This window comes from Muntiacus reevesi, chromosome 15 (assembly GCF_963930625.1).
Source record: "Muntiacus reevesi chromosome 15, mMunRee1.1, whole genome shotgun sequence".
Classification (NCBI taxonomy): domain Eukaryota; kingdom Metazoa; phylum Chordata; class Mammalia; order Artiodactyla; family Cervidae; genus Muntiacus; species Muntiacus reevesi.
The window spans coordinates 53,139,343-53,164,794 of NC_089263.1; the positions used below are offsets into that span (position 1 = coordinate 53,139,343).

At 34.5% G+C, this 25,452-nt stretch overlaps 1 protein-coding gene across 4 annotated transcripts in view; it reads right to left on the reverse strand.

Annotated features, from left to right (window-relative positions):
• Positions 1-2,561: 2,561 nt before the first annotated feature.
• The window catches only part of TC2N (tandem C2 domains, nuclear), a 52,351-nt gene continuing 29,460 nt past the window's right edge, over positions 2,562-25,452 (reverse strand). For 3 of the 4 annotated variants that reach the window (XM_065906349.1, XM_065906348.1, XM_065906350.1), the window contains exons 5-13: positions 24,781-24,948; positions 23,339-23,430; positions 22,183-22,258; positions 21,312-21,412; positions 20,803-20,919; positions 15,388-15,579; positions 9,872-9,986; positions 7,021-7,220; positions 2,563-4,709 (exon numbers count right to left, since the gene is read on the reverse strand). In XM_065906349.1, the coding sequence (XP_065762421.1) occupies positions 4,599-4,709; positions 7,021-7,220; positions 9,872-9,986; positions 15,388-15,579; positions 20,803-20,919; positions 21,312-21,412; positions 22,183-22,258; positions 23,339-23,430; positions 24,781-24,948 (1,172 nt within the window). In that variant the 3' untranslated portion in view covers positions 2,563-4,598. Of the gene's footprint in view, positions 4,710-7,020; positions 7,221-9,871; positions 9,987-15,387; positions 15,580-20,802; positions 20,920-21,311; positions 21,413-22,182; positions 22,259-23,338; positions 23,431-24,780; positions 24,949-25,452 lie in introns of all 4 variants that reach the window. The other variant, XM_065906351.1, reaches the window with a different exon arrangement.

A 25,452-nucleotide genomic window follows, 5' to 3' on the forward strand; every position in this document is an offset into this window, starting at 1 on the left:
ATCACAATATTTTGTACCTTTCCTGGACACAATGCCAAGACAGGCAGAGATATGGCCAGGTTCCAAAAGACAGCATCTCTTAACTCCCTGTATCCACTGTCCATATCCAAAATGATACTCCACCAAATTTTTAAAAAGATAAACATTGTTCAGTTTATTTAGACTAAATCTGAGATGAAGAATTCTCTCCCCCTGGAGTTGACACTGCTGTGGTTTTCCTTAACCTAAGTCCCAGTTTTGATATTTACTAACTAGATAACTGGGCTTCCCAGGTGGTGCTGGTGGTAAAGAATCCACCTGCTAATGCAGGAGATAAAAGAGACCAGGTTCGATCCCTGGGTCAGGAAGATCCCCTGGAGGAGGGCATGGCAACCCACTCCAGTATTCTTGCCTGGAGAATCCCAAGGACACAGAAGCCTGGCAGACTACAGTCCTTTGGGTCACAAAGAGTCGGACACAACTGAAGCAGCTCAACATACATGCACAGTATAATATAATGCAAGGTTAGTTGAACCTGTGGATTCAGAACCACAGAGGGACAAATGTACAGTTATACTCAGATTTTCAACTGCTTTGGGATACTCTTAATCCCTGTGTTGTTCAAGGGTCAACTGTAAACATTCTCTCAACTAATGTAAATACAGACTTTTATCTGGAACTTCCCTCAATACAACCTACCAAATACCAAAAGTAAATATATAATTTTGAAATATCCATTACTGTCATAATATAAAAAGCTGATATTTATTGTAAACTTCTGAAATCCTTCATAAACAAACCCTTATTTGATTAAACAAACAGTGGGAATTTTTGTTGGGAAATATAGTTTTTGTATATTAGTATCAGAGAAATTCACATAACTGTATTCAAACAAAAGATCAATTTAGGTTATATTCAGACCATGACTACATAACTTACGTTTAAAATACCACTGGTTCCCTCTGAACTGATATACTTCAGTGGTAAGTTCTCTAGTTCTGCTGAAAAAAAAATCATAGAAAACCAAACAAGAGCCAAACAATGAAGTTATATTTTGACATGGACTGCAGCTATTTAATTGTATTAATCTGAAGACTTATAAATAAATACACTGTTAGAGATTAGCACTGTGCAAGCTGTTAGCTGTCAGTGTGAACCCTCCCTGCTTTTCTCTGGTTGCCCAGCATCATTTTAGTTCTGTCTCATTTATAAGTGGGTAAAGGTAAAAAATGCCAAGTAAGTACAAAGAGAAGTAATTTTTTACATAGTATTTAATTTTTTATTACCAGTTTCTAATGCTTTTTCTCATGAGTAGCTATTAATAGAACAGTGTGTTTCTTTTTATACATCCAGGTAAAGCTTCAAGGAAACAGTAAGAACATCTTCTATTCAGTACTACTTCATTTGAAAAAGGCTTAAGTAAACACTAATTAAAATATTTGGGATCTTAGCTGTGTCAAACACTTCTCTAACTGAAGTCCTTAAGATAAAAAGATTTTTAAAATTTTATTTTATTTACCTAGGATTCTAAGACACACAAGAAACCAAGAAGTATACCTTTCCTTCAAATTATACACTACACACATATTAAAGTTATTGAAAATTAAATAAAATAATTAGAAGTTTCATTAAATACATGACTACTTGTAATAAATTTAGGAATTGAAAGCATTACTAGAACACAAAAAAATTGCTAAAATAAAATTATAGATTTTTTAAAAACAAGAAAGTCTCTTACTTATCTAAAAGACAATGATATATTTACTTCATTCTTTTTTTTTTTTTTTTAAATATTATTTTATTAGTTGGAGGCCAATCACTTTACAACATTTCAGTGGGTTTTGTCATACATTGACATGAATCAGCCATATAGTTACACGTATTCCCCATCCCGATCCCCCTTCCCACCTCCCTCCCCACCCGACTCCTCAGGGTCCCCCCAGTGCACCAGGCAAGAGCACCTGACTCATGCATCCAACCTGGGCTGGTGGTCCGTTTCACCATAGATAGTATACATGCTGTTCTTTCAAAACATCCCACCCTCACGTTCTCCCCCAAAGTTCAAAAGTCTGTTCTGTACTTCTGTGTCTCTTTTTCTGTTTTGCATATAGGGTTATCGCCACCATCTATCTAAATTCCGTATATATGTGTTAGTATACTGTAATGTTCTTTATCTTTCTGGCTTACTTCACTCTGTATAATGGGCTCCAGTTTCATCCATCTCATTAGAACTGATTCAAATGAATTCTTTTTAACGGCTGAGTAATATTCCATGGTGTATATGTACCACAGCTTCCTTATCCATTCATCTGTTGATGGGCATCTGGGTTGCTTCCATGTCCTGGCTATTATCCAAAAGTCTACAAGCAATAAATGCTGGAGAGGGTGTGGAGAAAAGGGAACCCTCTTACACTGTTGGTGGGAATGCAAACTAGTACAGCCACTATGGAAAACAGTGTGGAGATTTCTTAAAAAACTGGAAATAGAACTGCCATATGACCCAGCAATACCACTTCTAGGCATACACACTGAGGAATCCAGATCTGAAAGAGACACGTGCACCCCAATGTTCATCGCAGCACTGTTTATAATAGCCAGGACATTTACTTCATTCTTAACTATTCAAATGGTTGTATTTGCAGAGAATTTTTAGGGCAGTGACACTACTCTGTACGACATTAAAGTGGTGGATACATGTCATTTGTGTATTTGTCTAACTCACAGAATGTATAACATAAAGAGTGAACCCTAAAATAAACTATGGACTTTGGGTGATGACATGTCAATGAAGGTTCAGTGATTTTAACAAATATACCACTACAGAGCAAGATGTTGGTAGCAAGGAAGGCTGTGTAAATGTGGGGGTAGAGGGTATATGAGAACTCTCTGTACCTTCCTCTCAATTTGCTGTGAATCTAAAACTGCTCTAAAAAATAAAGTCTATTTTTAAAAAGTTGTTTTAAATGACTGCCATCTGTCTCAAAGACGCAAAATACCTCCACTCAAGGTGATTTCTCCTGAAAGTCCATATGAGTACTCACCAATATGCCATTTTTCACAAATCTAAAGAAAATTATTTCAAAACGCAGAGTGTCAGAGAGTACCTGTCAACACCTCCAATATACCGTAACTCTAGAAGCAGAAGCAAAGGGCATGTCAACTCTGCATGTTCTGTAGCTTGAGGAGGTGGTACTCAGGAAAAGGGGAATTAGTATTTATTTGGAAAATCTTAACTGATGCCGGGAAAGATTGAAGGTGGGAGAAGGGGACGACAGAGGATGAGATGGTAGGATGGCATCACCGATTCAATGGACATGAGTTTGGGTAAACTCCGGGAGTTTGGTGATGGACAGGGAGGCCTGGCCTGCTGCAGTCCACGGGGTCGCAAAGAGTCGGACACGACTGAGCGACTGAACTGAACTGAATGAGATACACAGACCAAGAATCAGAATAAAAAGGGCATGCTTAAGTTACAGCAAAGTATACTTCTGACCTAAAATATCACTATTTATCTTTGGAATGTGTGGGACAAGGTAAGAGAAAAAAAAATAGAAGATGAATCACTTAGACTACCCATTAGCAAAAATAAAGTCATATTTTCCAAGATCAGGAATGGTGTTACTGATTTCTCCAAATGACTGTGTTTTTTTGATCACAGCTTGTCTGACCAACTAAACTGAAATTATCTCTACATATAGAGTTGTAATGAGTACCAGAGAAAAACTGTAACAGAAAATATGTATTTGCTACATAATGTTATCATGTATGGTCAGTTTTAAAGCATAGGAAAATATTCTAATGTTGTGGATTATAGAACAAGTAATTTATATTTAAAAAACTAAAAACAAATATGTGATTATCATAAAATGTTGAATTTGTTATTTAAGTTCATTTAATTCTGCTAATTAGGATGGGCTATATGGATGATAACCTTACAGGAAAATGTGTGTACACTGAATTTCCAATTAAACTTCAACCTTCTGGTGTTTTCGTTTATTCTACTCTTGCCAAAATGTAGTTTTCTATATCTGAGAATTCTTAGAGATAAATAGCTTATAAAGTCGCAATGTGACAACTTATGGGTAAATAATGGTAAACATAGGACACAAACTTTACCCAAATAAGAAGAGTTGAAGTGGTTCAATTCATTTTTGCTTTCTGAGGGAAAATATGAGGCAAGGAGTTAAAACAGCAGAGTTAAGATATAATCAATAATGACTAGCACTGAAACAGTGGCAGTCTTCTATATGTCCACTTGTACTAACAGAGACTTGATATACTGGATTTTTAATATCTATGTAAAGCTTTAAAATACTCATAACCATTATATAGCAGTAACTATCTATGACTGATATTCCTACTGACTTTATAATTTATTTAGTTACCCTACTGTCTAAAACATTTCCTTTACTTTGGATATCTGATATAATTCATCCCATTTTTTACCAAGTTTAATTTTTCTATTAGATCCATTATATTACTATAATATGTAATTAATAATGTAATCCATAAATAAATTAACAAATGTACTGATTTGTCTCTTTAAATTGGTAGCAAATTAAAATCATAAGTCTTCGAAAAGAATGTCAAGTTCGTCACCAAATTAATGTGCGGCATCCTCAAGATGGATTTAATTTGTGCCACTTAATAACAACCTTTTCTGGATGTGTGACTGTCTCTTTCCACTGGCTCACTGCTTCAGTGTTATTACTGTCTTCACTTATCCAAATCTGTAAAGGAATAGTACAGTTATTTAACTTAACACAATAATAGTAACTGAGTTCATACAACTGATTATTCTCACTAATGAAAGACAACTGGAAGTTTGAGTTACCTATTTTCAACTAAACATATTTCCATTTTTCCAAAAGTTTGTCTCTTTGAAACTTAAATTTTAAAACACTTAACCTAGTCACTGAAGACTATTTTATATGACTCAATTCAATTTAAAAATTCAATGTGAGGTATTACAGAATCATTTCCTCCAAAACAGTTTTTAGTATCCTTTCTTAGGCAATTAACCTAGAAACTCAACTTAAGACTGATCCCAACCACTTAAAAACATTTTTGTAAATACTAATTGAGACTAATTATAATTTAAATTGATTGATGTGTGCTAAGTCGCTTCAGTCATATCCAACTCTTTGCGACCCTATGGATTGTAGCCCACCAGGCTCTTCTGTCCATGGGATTTTCCAGGCAATAACACTGGAATGGGTTGCCATGCCCTTCTCCAGGGGATCTTCCTGATCCATAGATTGAATCAACATCTCTGACATCTCCTGCACTGGCAGGCAGTTTCTTCACCACTAGTGCCACCTGGGAAACTGCAAATTGATTGGTAAGGAATGTGTATTTTAAGTACCTTTATATTAAATAAAACTGTAATTTTAATTGAAATCTAATAAATCTAAATGAAATCATTCTTGATCCACAGTAAAAACTTTCAACAAACCTATCACTTATGTAACTTTAGATAACATATGTGAGTGAACTTGGGAAAACTGTAAAACATTATGCAAATATAAGCTATCACATTATATGTTATGTATCATGGAGGCAAGGTGAACAAGGAAACAAACTTGAATCCTCAACTCAGCTATAGCACTAACAAATGATGTTACTTTGGAGTTAACTTCTTTGAAACTCAGTTTCTAATTCTTTTAAATAAATTTAAGATAAATCTTAAGATTTATCTTACTTAAGATAAATCTTAAATAAATTTAAGATAAATTGGAGCAGGTCACTTCAAAAGGTTTGTTTTTCAAACTTTTCTCTTTTAATTTCTTGGCCTGAAGAACTTCCCTTCAAATAAAATCATATAAAGAATCCCAATATATAAAACAGATAACAGGAAAGTGCTTTGGCTGATAGACGAGTGGGAGATCTTGATTCCACATGTGGCTACTGGACCAGGGTGGCTCCCCGAGGTTCCCAGAGGAGCCAGAGGGAATAGATAACCAACAGGAACCTTTCCAGTGTTATTCTTAATTACACTCTCAACTGAGAAAGTGGAATCACCAAAAACATTATTCTGAAAATTATTTGTCAGGTAAATCTCCTATTCCATTCACACATGTAAGTTGAGACTTAATGATACAGGAAAACTTTACAGGTCCCATGACTTTGAAAAGTATGCTAGTTATACTAATTCTTGAGTTCCAACTCTTTTCCAAATAAGAATAAATGAAGAACAACAAAAATGTAATATTTTTCACAAACATTTTAGGTAGACTATATGAAGTTAGTTAATATCAATCTTTGAAAATTCACGTATAATTTGATGATTCATATAAAGTGCTAATAACATCTTGCTGTCAAATAGAAGCTTTTAAAACTAATAATACAGATTTTGGAATTTAAATGTGAGTCAAACAACTGTAATTAAGATAAAAAATAATATATGGCTAATATAATGTACCCAATAAGAGTAAAGAAAGAACTACAAAAGGAAACAAGTTCCACAGGGTTGGCAAGTAAGCAAGTGTTATGCAGTCTTATAAAAATTACTAAGAATTTTAAAATAGGTTAATCCAGATAACAATATTGACTAAATAATATCACAACCACTGTTAAGATCAATGTTTTCTAGGAATTCAGACTTACCACAATGGAGCTAATAGCATACAAACATTAAAATGAACATGACGCAATAAAGGAAGCCTTAAGAAATCTGATTCAAATACTTAAGAGTTTCCTCTTTCACAAGGAATGGGTCAAGGAGTGCATTGAAAAACTTTTAAAGTTGAAAATCTCAGGAAAAAAACCTCATTTTAAAAATCCTGGTTGCTCATAAATTAAAACTACTTTTGTATTAAAGCTGAAAGTCTGACAAGATTTGATTTTTGCAGTAAATTTTTTTTCCTGCAAACTTTTTCACAGTAACTTTTTTTTTTTTTTTAGTTTTGCATTGAATTTAAATTTTGATGAAGAATTTCACTCTATTCAGCCTCGGATTTATCCTGTATTCCCTTTGTTAACCAACTGTTTAAATGCTACAAAAGTGCAAGGAAAGAATATGAGATAAAACTGACTACTAACCTGTCCCACAAAGTGTCTTCTTCCTACAGAGCTTCGACTATAAAGCTTAATGAGAAAAATAATTTCTCTTTCACTCTGTATAAGTGGAAAAATCATAGTCTCTCCCCACTTTACTCTTCCATTGGAGGCCTTCAGTAAGCGTGTCTTCTTCTTATAAATCAACTCTCCCGAGCTAAACATTGCCACTTTCACAAAAAAACCTAAAGAATAAGAAATTTTGATAAATAAAATTTTAAATGTCATATAGAGATATAATCCATGTATTTGACATAAAATAACAATAAGTACTTTTAAAGATCTGATGAATTACTGCCTTAAAAGAAAACTTCTCTAGTAAGCTTTACAATTACTGTCGTAATTTACAAATAACTACTGTCACCTTAAATGAATCTAATCTTCCTCTACTGCCATTAAAGACTGGAATTGTATGCATAAATAACAATCAGCAGTAAAAGAGTACACACTGAAAAGGATTATACAAAAGAGAAGTGCCAACTCTTTGGAGAGCTAAAGGAATTATTTCACCAATTTATATAAGTAAAATTCTTTGCTTGAGACTCCAGAAATTAAACACCTGCCCACTAGAGAAAATCTATTCTTTAAGTAAATTTGAGATGTAGAGCCTCCAGTAATGGTAAAACAGCTTATACAAACTAACCTCTCACAGATGATTATAAACTGGGGAAAATATTAACAACAATTATTCAAGACACTAAACACTGACCAGAAACAGAAAGAAACTAGAGGGGTGTCACCTCTTAAAAGATGGGAAGCACACTAAGTAAAATTCGGGTTTATACAGCGTTCACCTAAGCCTGCCCCCCCAATCTGACACACAGTGCTTACAGCTCAAGCAGAAAGTGCAGTCTGACTAATTTGAGAAGTGATGGTATAGAGATGGAGCTGCTAGACAACAAGAAAGTGAAGAGATTCCAGAAAGGAGGCAGCCACAAAGTGAGACCTGAGGCTGACCAATATTTATAAAATGGAGATCATTGGTAATCCTGATTGCCATTAGCCATTTTTATTAAAGGAAGACACATGTTCATGTAATAAACTGCATTGTTTTTTCCTTGTTTCCTAGACTTAACCTTATATAGCCCTGGTAATTTAGCTTATTCTTTTTTTTTTTAATTTATTTATTTTTTTTCAATTATTTTTATTAGTTGGAGGCTAATTACTTCGCAACATTGCAGTGGGTTTTGTCATACATTGACATGACTCAGCCATGGAGTTACATGTATTCCCCATCCCGATCTACACCACCCCCCCCCCCCCCCCCGCCCCACCTGATTCCCCTGGGTCCTCCCAGTGCACCTGGCCTGAGCACCTGTCTCATGCATCCCACCTGGGCCGGTGATCTGTTTCACCATAGATAATATACATGCTGTTCTCTCGAAACATCCCACCCTCGCCTTCTCCCACAGAGTCCAAAAGTCTGTTCTGTACATCTGTGTCTCTTTTTCTGTTTTGTATATAGGGTTATCATTCTATATTCTATATCATTCTAAATTCCATATATATGTGTTTAACTTATTCTTTTAATGCCAAGTTGGACTTCACTTATTTTTTATGATTTTTCCATTTACCTACATAAATAATGGTAGTCTATAGCTATTCTTTGTGTACACTATCCTTTCTGTTTTGATATCAAGAATATGCTAACCTCATAAATCTTCTTTTTCCATCTTTTTTTCATGCTGTGGAACAGCTCATGTAGAAAAGGAATTATATGTTCCTTGAAAGTTTAGTAGAATCTACCAGTAAAATCATCTTGGCCTCTGCTTTTGTTAGAGGCAGCTCTTTAACTGCTTTTACATGGTTACAGTATTGTTCTATTCAGTTTCTTCCCTCTTCTGGAGTGAATTCCAACATCTTTTTTCTTAGAAAATCGTTTATTTTATACAGCTATTCAAATGAACTGGTATCATTATAAATGGTGTTGTCTTACTTTTGAATCTCTTATGAACTTGAAATTATATCCTCTTCCTTGTTCATGTTTTCTTTTATTTTTTGCTTGATCCAGCCTTCTATAGTTTGTCTATTTTAATATTCTTTCCAAAAGAACAATCTTTTGGTTTTATTAATTCTGTGGGGTTTTTGTTGGCTCCATATTTATCAACTCCAACTTCAGCTTTAATTTCTATTTCTACCTTCCTTTGTGTTTGCTGTTGTCTTCCTAGTTTCTTGAATTATGTTCAACTGTATTAATTTTCAGTCTTTGTAGTTACAGTGGGCATGATTGCTTCTGCCTACCTCCAGATATTTTCTTTTCTTCTACTAGGAATAAGGAACACTTTTACCCCCACTCTTAGCCCTTTAGGTAGGACTAACCTCAAACCTCCCACTCTAGAAGCAGCCATGTGAACCAGGGCTAGACAACCAAAATATCAGAACCTCTGAATATACTCAAAGGCACAAGGTGAGAAAGTGTTTTAAGGTTTGTGTTTTTTTCAAGATTTTCAAGGTGTGAGTTAGTTTTTTAAAATTAAGTTTTGAGTTAGCAGAATATCCAAAAAAGGGCATAGACGCAGAGAGAGGATACACCATCTAGGCTGGTGAAACATATCTGACAGTCCTCTGGACCCACAACCTATATTAACTAATGAGATAAATAAAGAATAGCATCAAATGCAAGAAGGTCACAATCAGATAAGAATCAAGAGAGCAGTGGGTAAACACAATGGCTAAAATTTGAAATCCAATAAAGTAATTTTAAGTTGAAAGGTAAGTATATAAGTTAAATAATAAAAGTAACTAAGATTATAATCTTCACTATAAGAAATGTAGGAAAAAATCTGTTATAAATAGTTTCTGAAGATTTCACTTTAAACCACTTTGACATACTTACTCAAAGTTAGGGGTGTTGATGAACTTGGAAGGTACTGTGCCTCAAGAATTTGTAACTGAATTCTGCTATTCACTGCTTGAAAACAAGTCCCCAGTTCAAGTTCTGCATGGCAAACCTGCATATAAAAAAAGTGTTATTTAGCAATTAGGAATAAAGTTTTGGGATATTTAAAAATTCAAAAACAAAGAGCTAAAGCTAGACATTCCCAGGTGGTGCTAGTGGTAAAAAACCTGCCTGCCAATCTAGAGACGCAGGCTCAATCCCTGGGTTGGATCCCCTGGAGGAAGGGATAGCAACCCACTCCAGTATTCTTGCCTGGAGAATCCCCTGGATAGAGGAGCCTGGCGGGCTATAATCCATAGGGTCACACAGAGTTGGACATGACTGAAATGACTCAGCATGCACACATGCTCTTTACTGTCATACAAAGCTAAATGTTAAAAGAGAATGCTAAATGTCATGGAGTCTGTCAATATAAAGTACTTACTGACTTTCATAAATTCTGACAATGTAAGTTTCACATATATACTGAACCTTCAAAATCAGGGAGACCAAAGACATGCAAATTTAAAAAAATTAAATTCCTAAGCAGTTTAAGTAGAGAAAATGTCAGAGAAATAAACACCACAAGAGCACATTCTCAAAAGACTTAAATGTAGTCATTGGAATAATCTTTTCAAATGACTGAAATATAATATGATATATGAATATATGAAATATGATAAAACTGTTATACATGAAACACATCATTCGTTTTTCCAGTTGTAGAAATCAGAGGTAGTGCTATCAAAATCAGAAGACAAAGGATTACTACAATGAACAGATTTGTGGATTAAAAGTTGAATTACTATGCTAAATAGAAGTAAGCCAATGACGAAAATTGGCAAGAAGGAAGCTAGTGAAAGTGGTGAGGCAGTAAATGATAAGGAAAAGGTCAAAGAAAATCTGAGGCAAACAATAAAATGAAGGAAATTCAGAAAGGGGTAGAAGCTAAAATGTGCTCTTCAGTATTGCTGACTAAGAGCAGAAGAAAGTGAGTAATCTGCCTTACACAAGCGAACCTATTTACGTGGATTTCAGGGTGCTTGGAGTATAAAATAAAAGAAACATAGTCAGCCAACACAAAAACATTACTGTTCACATGTTAAAAAGAGTAAATATAAGATTAAAGAAAGAACATAATGTTAACAGATCTCACTAGGGTCAGCATAGATAAACACAAAAGTCTTGGCTAGTGTTGATTCCAACAAAGCTACAGAACAGCTGACGGATACTTCATCAAGTGGTTTATATTTGAGAATAACCCAGTATTCCCCAGTAACTGACACATGGATCAGTAAAAAAAAAAAAAAAAAGAACCTTTTTATGTACATGCCATTGACTGAATCTTGGATAGTTTCTAAACATGATATTTTATAATGGTCAAAATGGCCAAAATTGCTCATGCCTTAAGAAAGCAAAAGATACAAAGTGAATCACTTAAAAGTTGATTTTAAAATCAACTGTTGAAGTCACTCCTTCTTGAAAAATCTAAAATGATGATAAAAGTTGTCTATTTGGCAATAATTGCTGAATTCTAATAAATAAAAGTGAATGTATTGCTCTTGCTTTTAATAAGAATGGATTATCTTTTTAGGTGGACTAATTCAGTAGCCATATATAAAATACCTTTGCTGATTAAAAGAACAAATGCTACTGTCCATTTAAAAGTTATTTATTGTTTACAAAACACAAAGGAAACCAGGATAACATTTTTTCATTCATTTTTTCATTATGGTTTTGTACCCTTACTATAACAGATGAAAATATTGAAAGATGGCAAAACTTCTCTTAGAGTTACACACTGGTAGAGTTCATTCTCACGAAACACAGCAGCATTCAGCAGTGGGTTTATCATTTCTTACTTACCAAAGTTATTTCACAAATTCAATTTATACTCCAAGATATTAATTCAGATCATGAAAAACTATTCAAAGTGGTTTTCAACCTGACAATAACCAAAAACTTAAAATTCTAATCAATTAGTAGGTATATATTAAAAGCATTTTTAATGATTTCCATTCCTGAATAATGTATCATTTTTTAAAAGAAAAGAAAATCTTTTTTGTCCTTCCTGGAATGACTGTTCAAAGTGAAACGTTCAGCATAATTAGAGAAACCCCTTATCTGGTGATTTTTTAGAACATCTCCTTAGGGGGACAATACAGTGTTGATGAAAGATATTTTCACATATTGAGGTATATAGGGAAGTCATTCTGGTTTACATATGAATTAACTTGACTTTTATACTGATTAAAATAGCCCATTTGTGGCCTATCAAGTATACATTGTATATCAGATTTAATTATTAAAGCAAAGGGTGCACTGATCACAAGTAAAGAACAGCCATATTAAAAATAAAGATTAAATGCCTCCTTTCCTGGGATGTCACTGCTGGTCCTCCTTCAATGATACGACTCCCTTCCCAGGAGCCAAGGCCATATCAACTTATTGTGCACATGCTCTTTTTTCTTTTTTTCAAACCCTAAAGGAATGTATCCCTGACTTGTTTGACGTTCTGTATTCTGATAACATGTTAAAACAATGCTGAAAACCATGCTTCTTCTGAGCAATACCTCAGTTATCTGAGAGGCTGTCTTCCAGGCTATAGTCCTCAGTTTGGCTCAAATAACACTCATTTCTATCACAGACTGTTTATTGATTTTTTCATCAATGTGGTAAAATTAAGAGAGCTGACTCTGGAATCAGAATGCCTCCATTCAAATCCTGATTCCCCAACAAAAAGCTATATAAACTCAGGCAAATGCTTCAAGGTCTTGGTCTCCACAATAGGGGTAACAAGAGCAGCAAGCTCATTAAGTTCATTGTGAGCATTAAATCACTTAGGACCAAGTTAGTTATATGCGAAGTTTCTTCAAATGTCAGATATTAAATAATTCTTCAGGGAAACCTTGTCTCTTGCACACTATTCAACACAAAATTTGAGTTGTCAACTATTTGTTAAGGTCAAAAGCTCTGTGGTGAAGAAATTAATAGCTCTACATGGAAGTTCTGCTGTTCATGACGTCACTGTGAAGGACAGATACGTAAGTGTGTCTCTTTCAATGTCACAATTAGAATATCAATTTTCTTCTTCAACACATGAAACGAAGCATATTATTCTTGCTTTTAGTCAATAATATGAACAGTAATATAAATTTACTGATCCAAGATAGCCCAAAAGTCCTTCCTTCAAACCATCAATCTTTGCATCCCTAGCACATGGCATACAAAATGTTTATTAAAAAAAAAAAGTTTATAAAAGATCTCTGATATGCAAAATATAATTGTAGAAACTGTGCCATAATCACTCATTCTGATTCTCCAAGGCAGATTCAGATTATAATGTCTCAATTCCCCAGAAAATACATTTGCTGAGTTATCTTCTGATACACTCTGCTGCTGCTGCTGCTAAGTTGCTTCAGTCATGTCCGACTCTGTGCGACCCCACAGACGGCAGCCCACCAGGCTCCACCGTCCCTGGGATTCTCCAGGCAAGAACACTGGAGTGGGTTGCCATTTCCTTCTCCAATGCATGAAAGTGAAAAGTGAAAGTGAAGTTGCTCAGTCGTGTCCGACTCTTTGCGACCCCATGGACTGCAGCCTACCAGATTCCTCCGTCCATGGGATTTTCCAGGCAAGAGTACTGGAGTGGGGTGTCATTGCCTTCTCCCTGATACACTCTACTAGTCTTTAAAGGTTTAATCCATCAATTATCCATTTAAATAGCAATATGTGCCTTCTGTAAAATATGGTTGCAGGTTATTGTCTACTAATCTAGTTAAGTGATAAACTCCTGTTACAGTTACAAAACAAATTTGCTATACTTCAACAGAAAATAGTAATCTAATTTAGCATGCCTTCATTCATCATTTGTTCTTTCCTATCAACCTACATACAAATATTCAATGCCAAGAATATGACAGGCTAAGGGTACAGTAAAATATGAAGGAAAAAGATGGAAGCTCAGGTCTTATTTTCTTTTTAAAATAGTAACTTAAACAATTCTGAAAGTGAAGTGAAAGTTGCTCAGTCGTGTCTGACTCTTTGCAACCCCATGGACTATACAGTCCACAGAATTCTCCAGGTCAGACTACTGGAATGGGTAGGTAGCCTATCCCTTCTCCAGAGCATCTTCCCAACCCAGGAATCAAACTGGTGTGTCCTGCATTGAGGTGGATTCTTTAACAACTGAGCTACCAGGGAAGCCTAAATTATAGTAAATGCTATAAAGAAAACAGATTTGTATGAAAATAGAAAATAAAAGATCAGGAATAACAAGATTTTTCAACTCTTCTTGATTATAGTAATCTTTCGTTCTTTATTTTTAATCCCTAATTTCACTTCAATTCAGTGGTTCTTAAGCAAAGCTACACACGAGAATCACCTGAGTAACTTGAAAATTACAAATGCCTCTGGCTCACTCTGATTTAAAGGTTTAAGTGTAGGCATGTTTAACAGCTCCCCATGTGGTTCTAATGTGCAGCCAGTTTAAGAACCACTTCAAGTCACCTTAAATATTTTTGAAAACAGGTAAAATATAACTCCTAAGTAAACTTAAAATCACATGTAAGTTTGACTTTAAAAAGGGTTATGACTGATTTCTATATATGTTATCCTGACACAGAAGCTACATAATTAAATCATTAGGAATTTCTAGGCAACTTAAAGAGTGTTCAGCTGGTTAACTGAAAGAAGCAGCTATTGGACCTCAAAAAATCAATCAGCACTATAGATAATCACGTCCTTTACGAAAAAATACCAGCTGGAATATCCTCCATCAATTTATGGACAGATATAGTACCTACTCATGACTAAAACTTTCCTAATCTATTTCAAGGCAATCTCTCATTGAGTTTGGAGTTTATAATTCTTTCTTGCTTTTCCTATGTTATCAGCTACTTAAAAAAAACAAAAAATAATTTTTTAAAATTATTCACTTTTAGGGTTACTATATTGAAGTGCCCTGCTGTGCTTGGTCACTTCAGTCATGTCCAACTATGCAACCCCACGAACCTCAGCCCACCAGGCTCTTCTCTCCACAGGATTCTCTAGACAAGAATACTGGTGGGTTGCTATGCCCTCCTCCAGTGGACCTTCCTGACCCAGGGATCAAACAAACCTGTGTCTCCTGTGTCTCCTGCATTGCATGTGGATTCTTTACCACTGAGCCACTGGGAAAGCCCATTATTTTGAAGTATGAAACATTAATAAAACAGGTATTAGGAGAAGGTAAGCCTACTGTTACTTTTCAATGGAGAAAGAAAAGCAGCTCTGTTAACATTTTATCAATTTCAAAAAAGTTAAATAATGACATAATTATTACTTTTTTACATTACATTTATGTTGTTATTGTTTGAGAGCCTTCCTAATCCTTCAGTATATTCTCATGCTCAAATTATACTCCCCCAAAAATTCATCCAGTAAATAATTCTAAAAATGTGAAATACTTTGACATTACATATTATATCACTTACAGAAATTTTTGAAGGTGGTGATATGTCCAGAGAGTAATCCATTTCCTGTGTGCTAAGAGTTCTGAGTGACAGTGAGCATTCTCCAATGGTTTTCTTCCTGGGAGTTTGGGTTTGAATCTTAAATACAAGTCTCACAGTTTGTAGACTTTGGAGTTTAATAGAAAATACAAAAGTTTCCATAAATTCAATATTCTAAAATAAAAATATAAAACATGTAAATAGCATAGTTTAAAAAGGGTCATATGCCAACACAATATAAGTAAAAATAACATTTTATAACCTAGGAAAGGTAAATTTAATATTTTTATAATAACAAAAAAATTTTTTAATGAAAATGAGAATGGCCATGACTTGTTTTTCCAAAATTTATTCGAGATACTATTCGTCTTAGTTTCACAAATCCTTCTAATTACTTTGGAATTTAGTCAGTATTAACACCAAGTTCACCAGAATACAGTTTTTTTTCTTTTTGAAAATGAGGTTGTTCTCCTTCTTTGGTTCTGGAGCATCATTCCTGCTGTTCACCACAGTTCTTCAACAGTTAATGAGAGTACTTCAAGACTCTCATGCAAGCTCTCTCTGTATACAAAATCTAACTTGTTCACATTAAGAGACTTGAATTACTTCTTTAAAGGACCTAGTCTGTCTAATGCTCTTCCCATCTAATTTGGGATTCAATTTATCTTTACTCTTTCCAAAATGAGAATTGATCTCCTTGACAGAGAAGACAAAGCAAAATATAAGTTTCAAGTTCTACCTTCTCCAATAATTTTCCACTCCAGGCAGCAAGTGTTTTCCATGTGCAGACTATTTTCAGATGTTCTTTTTATTTTTTAAAACCTTGGCTGACTGTGAACTAACATCTTCTTGACACTAGACTGCTTTTTTATTGTAAACTTCCTTCTTTCCATCTTCAGTGATTCTTTTTGAAGGGGAGGTTTTTTTTGCCTTTAGATATCTGGGCAACTAACATCAATGTTTTAGATACTGTGCCCAAGTGTTCACTTTTATTACAATCACTTATATCTGTGTACAGAATTGTGTTTCTGAGAGTCTCCCAACCACCTGAGCTATCGTTTTCTTTCAGTCTCAAACCATAGATCACATCAATAACACAGTATACATAAAATGTTTGATTTTTAAATTCATATGCAATGAGCTTATAAATGAAGTGTGCTGGTTTGCATTCTGTCATAATAGAGGACTCCTAAACAACTTGATAAATAATAAATTTTAAAATATTCCATGCAAGTTTTAATATGAGAACATTTCCCCCTAACTTTTCCCAAGTTGGCTTAGTTTCACTTGAAAATCAAAAAGTTTAATTTGGGAAATATTCATCTGTGAGTGTCAGGATTAAAACTAGAGTTAAGATTTATTTCCATCTAGACTTTCTACAATGTATATTTTCATAAAGTAAGATCCTAATATAACACATAAATTTTGGTTGCTGCCTTTTCACTTATTAAGAACATTTTCCCATGTCCTTAAAAACTCTTCCTAAGCATTATTTTCATGGCTGCCTAATATTCTATCACATGCTGTTATGGCTTGAATAGTGTCCCCCTGCTAAAAGTTATGTTGAAGTCCTAACCTTCAGTAACTCAGAATGTGGCCTTATTTGGAAATAGGGTCATTGAAAATGTAATTTGTGAAGTTAAGGTTACACTGGCTTGTAAGAGATAGCCATGTGAACACATAGAGACACATGGAGGTGAACGTCAGGAGCTAGATGAAAATGAAAGCCAATGATTAGAATGAAGCCAAGGAATGACAGGGATTGTTGGTCATCACCACAAGCTAGGAGAGAGGCATGTTAGAGATGGAACAGATTCTCCTTCAGAGAAGCAACCAACATTGCTGGCACTTTGACTTCAGACTTCCTCCAAAACTGTGAGAGAGAAATATTTGTTGTTCTAAGCTACCTGGTTTGTAATACACCAACCATCAGTTCAGTTCAGTCACTCAGTCGTGTCTGACTCTTTGTGACCCCATGAACCGCAGCATGCCAGGCCTCCCTGTCCATCAGCAACTCCCGGAGTCCACCCAAACCCATGTCCATTGAGTTGGTATGCCATTCAACCATCTCATCCTCTGTCATCCCCTTCTTCTCCTGACCTCAATCTTTCCCAGCATCAGGGTCTTTTCCAAGGAGTCAGCTCTTTGCATCAGGTGGCCAAAGTATTGGTTTCAGCTTCAGCATCAGTTCTTCCAATGAACACCCAGGACTGATCTCCTTCAGGATGGACTGGTTGGATCTCCTTGCAGTCCAAGGGATTCTCAAGAGTCTTCTCCAACACCACAGTTCAAAAGCATCAATTCTTCAGTGTTAAGCTTTCTTTATAGTCCAGATCTCAAATCCATAAAGGACCACTGGAAAAACCATAGCCTTGACTAGATGGACCTTTGTTGACAAAGTAATGTCTCTGCTTTTTAATATGCTGTCTATATTGTCTTAACTTTCCTTCCAAGGAGTAAGCGTCTTTTAATTTCATGGCTGCAATCACCATCTGCAGTGATTTTAGAGCCCAGAAAAATAAAGTCAGCCACTGTTTCCACTCTTTCCCCATCTATTTGCCATGAAGTGATGGGACCGGATGCCATGATCTTAGTTTTCTGTTTTAAGCCAACTTTTTCACTCTCCTTCACTTTCATCAAGAGGCTCTTTAGTTCTTCTTCACTTTCTGCCATAAGGGTGGTGTCATCTGCATATCTGAGGTTATTGATATTTCTCCCAGAAATCTTGATTCCAGCTTGTGCTTCCTCCAGCCCAGCGTTTCTCATGATGTACTCTGCATATAAGATAAATAAGCAAGGTGACAATATACCGCCTTGACGTACTCCTTTTCCTATTTGGAACCAGTCTGTTGGTCCATGTCCAGTTCTAACTGTTACTTCCTGACCTGCAAACAGGTTTCTCAAGAGGCAGGTCAGGTGGTCTGGTATTCCCATCTCTTTCAGAATTTTCCACAATTTATTTTGATCCACACAGTCAGAGGCTTTGGCATAGTCAATAAAGCAGAAATAGATGTTTTTCTGAAACTCTCTTGCTTTTTCGATGATCCAGCGGATGTTAGCAGTTTGATATCTGGTTCCTCTGCCTTCTAAAACCAGCTTGAACATCTGGAAGTTCACGGTTCATGTATTGCTGAAGTCTGGCTTGCAGAATTTTGAGCATCACTTTACTAGCATGTGAGATAAGTGCAACTGTGCAGTAGTTTGAGCATTCTTTGGCATTGCCTTTCTTTGGGATTGGAATGAAAACTGACCTTTTCCAGTCCTGTGGCCACTGCTGAGTTTTCCAAATTTGCTGGTATATTGAGTGCAGCACTTTCACAGCATCATCTTTCAGGATTTGAAATAGCTCAACTGGAATTCCATCACCTCCACTAGGTTTGTTCATAGTGATGCTCCTAAGGCCCACTTGACTTCACATTCCAGGATGTCTCGCTCTAGGTGAGTGTGAGTGATCACACCATCGTGATTATCTGGGTTGTGAAGATCTTTTTTGTACAGTTCTTCTGTGTATTCTTACCACCTCTTCTTAATATCTTCTACTTTTATTAGGTGCCTACCATTTCTGTCCTTTACTGAGCCCATCTTTGCATGAAATGTTCCCTTGGTATCTCCAATTTTCTTGAAGAGCTCTTTAGTCTTTTCCATTCAGTTGTTTTCCTCTATTTCTTTGCATTGATCGCTAAGGAAGGTTTTATCTCTCCTTGCTATTCTTTGGAACTCTGCATTCAAATGGGTATATCTTTTCTTTTCTCCTTTGCTTTTCACTTCCCTTCCTTTCACAGCTATTTGTAAGGCCTCCTCAGACAGCCAATTTGCTTTTTTGCATTTCTTTTTCTTGGGGGTGGTCTTGATTCCTGTCTCCTGTACAATGTCACCAACCATAGGAAACTAATATACATGGTATACCATGAGTTTTTTCAGTCATTCTTCTATGGCAAACATTTAGATAGTCTCCAGCTTTCAGCCTATGAACACAACTGCCAGGAATACTTTATATATATTTTGTTTGCATCTTAGATTATTTCCATGAAGTGATCCAAGTAGAAACACTGTGTTAAAACCTGTAGATATTTGAAAGTTTTTTTCCTTTAAAAAAATTGTTTGTTGAGGTACAGTTGATTTACAGTGTTGTGCTAGTTTCTGATGTACAACAAAGTGATTCAGTTATATATATATATATATTCTTTTTCAAATTCTTTTCCATTATGGTTCATTATAAAATATTGAATATAGGTCCCTATGCTATACGACAAGACCTTCTTGTTTATCTATTTTATATACAGTGTTTGTAGCTGTTGTTGTTTAGTTGCTAAGTCGTTTCCAACTCTTTTGCAACCCCATGAACTATATAGCCTGCCAGGTTCCTCTGTCCATGGAATTTTCCAGGCAGGAATACTGGAGTGGGTTGCCATTTCCTCCTCCTGGGCATCTTCCTGACCCAGAGATCAAACCTGCCTCTCTTGTGTCTCCTGCACTGGCAGGCAGATTCTTTACCACTGAGCCTGCTAACCCCAAACTCCTAATTCATCCCTCCCTAACCCATTTTCCCTTTGGTAATCAAAAATTTGTTTTCTGTCTGTGAGTCTGTTTCTGCTTTGTAAGTGAGTACATCTGTAACATATTTTAGGTTCCACATATGAGTGATATCATGATATTTATCTCTCTAACTTATTTCACTTAGTATAATCTTAAGGTTTTAATGTATATTGTCAAAATAATTGCCAAAATAATTTTATAGGCTAGAGTGCTCATAAAACTTTCCTAATTTTAATAAGCAAAAAAAGTAAAGAAAGAGAAAGCAATATGTAATTTAAATTTGTATATCTATGAATACTAGTGAGTGTAAATTTCTTCATGCTTATTAGTCATCTGAATTACTTTATTTTTAAATAACACATTCTTATAGAAGATAAGTTTCATTTGTACGGAAAAACAGTAACCTTTCAATCCATATCACAAGACAGAAATACAGATATGTTTAAATTGAAATCTAGGATTATAAAACAAATTCAGGATCAAAAGTCTTCCAGTTATGATCATGGAAAGTATTTAAAAGAAATTAACTACAATCATGCAATTATTTATCAAAGTCACCTGGGACAGGGGGAGAGAGGATGAGAATAAGACACTTACTTTCCTTACATACAAGAAAAGTAAATATTCTCATCAACTATTACTCATAAATATTTTAGTGATTAAGATTTTCTTTTTAAAATGCATCTTATATTGGACAATGAAATATCAAGTATTTCTGAGGCTCAAAATTCTTTTAAAAAGCTAGGCATACATAATCTGTAGTTTCCCAAAATAAAACATTTTCGTATTATAATTCTTTACATAGGTTAAAGTGACATACATGAGGAAAACATAAAAAGATACTGAAACACAAACACTTACATTAGAGCCTTCCTTGACTGAAGATTTGAAATGCACTGGTTTGGGCAATGTTAGTATTCCTTTTACAGAAATAGTAGGAGTATCTCCATACCTAGAGGGCCAACTTAAATCTCTGCACTAAAAAAAAAATTATAGTTTGAGTTTTACAAAGGACTCTGACAATACAAATGTTTGATACATTTCTTGAGTTAATGACAAATAAAACTATAAAAGTAAACTTTAATCTACTGAGATCTTTTGTTTCATCTCCATTAAAATAATCTGACAATTAATGTTCTACACACCATATCAATTTCCCTCTTGAGGAAAACATGTTCTAATCATATCTAAAGATTTATTTTTTTTAGATTCTTTATGAAATACTATTTTCTGCAAAATACTATAGAACCCTAAATTCCAAAGAAGATATTGCCCCATTCTCCTGAAGATAGCAACAGTAGATGCTTGTAATTTACACCCCTAATTATTCAATTTTGTAAGAAAAGTTGGTATTAGCTACACTAACTTACCTGTAAAACTGTGATCCAGATCTGTTCTACTGAAGAATTATAAAACACTTTCACATTTAATCTCCCCCAGTCTCTTTCATCTCCTGATAGAGTAATTGTGTCTGAATTGTAAATGGACAAAAAGGTTTCAATTACTATACAATCCTTCCAATCCAACTGAGCTTTGTACTATGTTCAGTCACCCAGTCATGTCCAACTCTTTCGGACCCCCTGGACTGTAGCCCTCCAGGATCTTCTGTCCATGAGATTTTCCAGCCAAGAATACTAGAGTGGGTTGCCATTTCCTTCTCCAGGGGATCTTCCTGACCCAGGGATCGAACCTGCCTCTCTTGCATCTCCTGCACTGGCAGGCAGATTCTTTACTACTGTGCTACCTGGGAAGCCCAACTGAACTTTGATACAATCCAATTTTAAGAGCACAACTGAAAAATGCTATAATTATTTTTTTAAGTTGTCAGTTTATTAAGATAAAAATCATACTTCAATGCCTTTACTGAAGTGCTGGTAAAAGACATACTATAAAAAAAATAACTGGCTTAAAATCTAAACCCAATTATAACCTGAAGAATTTAAGTTAAAACTAAGAAACCTTTCCCAAATAACACTGATACAGTTTTAAAACTGTATGCTTCTAGAAATTCCCTCACTAATATACTTTAAAACAAACAAATGATATTTAATTTTTAAAATGACCTTAGGCCTGAACATTAAAAATACATAATTTGATCTGACTATTCATATGCAGATAACACTGCCAATATGGATAAAATCATCTAAACTTTTCTTAAAACCTTATCATAAATATATTCAAATTACTATTGGGTAGAAATAATTCCCTTAAGGATATAAAGTAGAAAGATTTATTCCTTACCCAGGCTTCTGTTACTCCCCTGAGAATTCTTCCTTGAAGAAGAACTACTAGGCACACTGGACAATGAATCATGTCTCTAAAGATAAAATTCATTTTTAGTTAGATATTGCATATCAGATGTTAAGGATTCTGAAACTTATGCCTTAGCACCCACTCTAGTATCAAACTGAGTGCTAACCATTCTGACAGTGTTACCGCTCAGAATTTTCCACTTTTAGACAGGAAAGAGGGAAAAAGTTTTCTCTATATGTGTTAATCAGGAAAATCTTAAATCCCTTACTAGGTAATACATGGCAAAGGCTTTGCTGTTTTTGGTTTGGTTTTGTAATAAAGAGGAAGAGATTACTGTTTATATTTCATACTTGGAAGTACTAATAAAAGTCAGAATATATTAATAATTGGAAGTGCCCTATTACCAAAACACCTATAAAGCAGTAGTTATCAAAGCACAGTCCCCTGGGCCAGCAGTTATCAGCATCACCTGGGAACCTGGTAGAAATACAAACTCAGGCCTCAGTGCAGAGCTATTGAATCAAAAATTCTGGTGGTGAGGCTTGGCAATCTGTATTTTAACAAGTTCTTCTAACAATTCTGATGCACATTAAAAACAAACTGGTGTTATAAAGAATTAATTCTGCAAAAAATTAACTCAATTGAGGATGATTAAGAATATATTTCCATTTTAACATATGCATATACATTCACACAAATACATACACAGAAAAGTATGTATTTTCAAAATTCTCAATTCTATTTCAAAAATAGAACAGTGTTAATATCAATAAAGTTCTATATCTCAACAGAAATACTAATATTTACTAACTAGGTAGTTATATTCAACAAGGAAAATTAAATAATAAGCATTTTTATGTATACCATTTTAAATTCCAACTGCCTCAAGACTGCCTCAGTGCATACCATGAGAGAAGGAAAATTCAATTTTTTTAAAAAAAGAGAGAAAAACTACTGTCTTTTAGTATTCGACTGAAAGCTTCCTGAAATAATACATGTGGGAAATGCCAAGTATTTATTCTTTCAATATTAGAATAGAAATGTCTACAAAAGATACATAACATGTTGTTCCTAATGAAACATATATGAATTTTACCATGAAAATAAATGATTGCTTATAATTAAATTCATATAAATTACTTACCTGAATGAACCGCTGAGATGAACTTGTAAGATCAAACATAGACTTGCTTAGCCCAGGGGGACTGGGAAGTCTGTTGGTCCTTAAGTCACAAACTACAAAGGGACATAAGAAAATTACTTAATTTTATAGTAAAGAAGAAGAAACACTGGCAGTCTACTTAATTACCATGAACTAAATCCCTACAGAAAAAATAGCATAAATATGTGATGGTGTAGTTGCTAGGTCATGTCTGACACCTGTGACACCATGGATTTGGGCCCACCAGGCTCCTCTGTCCATGGGATTTCCCAGGCAAGAATACTGGAGTGGACTGCCACTTCCTTCTACTACAAGGGATCTTCCCAACCCAGGGATCAAACCCAAACCTGCGTCTCCTGCATGCAGACAGATTCTTTAATGCTGAGCCACCAGGCAAGCATAATACATGCAAATTTACTTAAGAGACAAAGCCTTCCAATGAAGATTAAAAAGTTGTTTTTCAATTATTTCACTTTTGTTTGAAACAGAAACCAACACAAATCAAACAACACATTTTCACAACCACATCAAAAATCAACCAGAATGTAAGTCATCTGTACTAAAAGCAATTCAACTATTTAATAAGTACTTATAATATTAAAAATATCAATATTGAATTCCATGTACTGTTATATTTCTAGTCTGTATTTCTAGTGTCCTTTCTAAACTATAAGATCCTTGAAGAATGAAACTCTGAATAATAATGGTATAGCCTAGCACAGTGCTAAAATAAATATTTAAATAAATACTTCTACTTTATTTTCAGTACCTCACCCTGAATTTAGTGGTTGAGAGAGCTATATATTTTTTTTGAAGAACTGAAAATTTTGTGAATCAGATGTGTATAAGATAGTCCATAATTGATACAGTCTCAAATATTAAACTAAAAAAGTTTGGTAATCACTTAGGCATTTTCTATTTTTTTTGTTTACATTTCTAATCTCATCATTAGTTTCCAAATTTCTCATTTTCACTGAGTAGAACAGAAAATAAATAGTTAGTAAATTCTTGTTGTAGATACGAACAGACAGATGCTATATAAAATATGTACAAAATCTAAAAATTTCTTTAAAAATAGGACAAACAAAATGGAACTTAGAACTACCAATATACAGAACTCACTAGTCTTTCAATTTTTACATTAGATATAAACCATAGAGAAGTTATGATGTGATTTAATCATATCACTTCTGAAGCCAGCTTTTCTCTCTCTTTTTTTTTTTAATTTTCTTTTTTTTTTAATTTATTTTTTTTTCCCAGTGGGTTTTGTCATACATTGAATCTCTTTATTTTTAAATTGTTTTTCATTTCATTTCATTCATTAAATTGTTTTTCATCGTAAGATTAATCATTTCTTCCAGAATCTTAGATTTAATTTGATTTTTACATTTGTTAAAGAGGAAAAACAAAATTTTTTTTCATACCTGATCCATATAGTCTTGTTGCTTCAGAACGAGGAGGAAAGCGCCGACTCAAATCAGGTGACACATGCTGGTACTTATAGAATGGGTTATATACATCATAGCTGGGTCCATGCTGGGCTAAACTGGAAAGTTCTGCCTTTCTGTCTCCAAAAGATGCTCTGGCAGATCCTGAAAGCAAGTGTTTCTAAAACTTTACAACATCCTTTTCTTGGAATTATTAGCTAACAACTGGTGCACCCAAGGCAAAGGGGAAAAAAACTTACTAACCTATAACAAAACAATATACATACAACATGTAATTTCACTTGATATAAAGGTCAGAAGCAGAAAAAAAACTAAGCCACAATACTTAGGGATATGTGCTTAGGTGGTAAAAAGTAAAAACAAGAAAGTATGATTGTAACAACTGAAATTTTGATTATAGTGACTGAAAAAGGGGAAGATGGAAGCTTTTGCTTTACTGGTAATACTCTCTTTCTTTACTTGAGTGGTGACCATACATCCATTTTACTTTTATATTTTAGATACATCTATTTTCCTTTATAATAAATCACAAATCATTTCTGTTTTGTTCCTTTTGTCTATGTATATTATATCTCACAATTTTAAAAGGGTAAAACAATAGATCAAATTCCTTTCAAAGTTAAGACTCACATTAGAATTAATATAAAC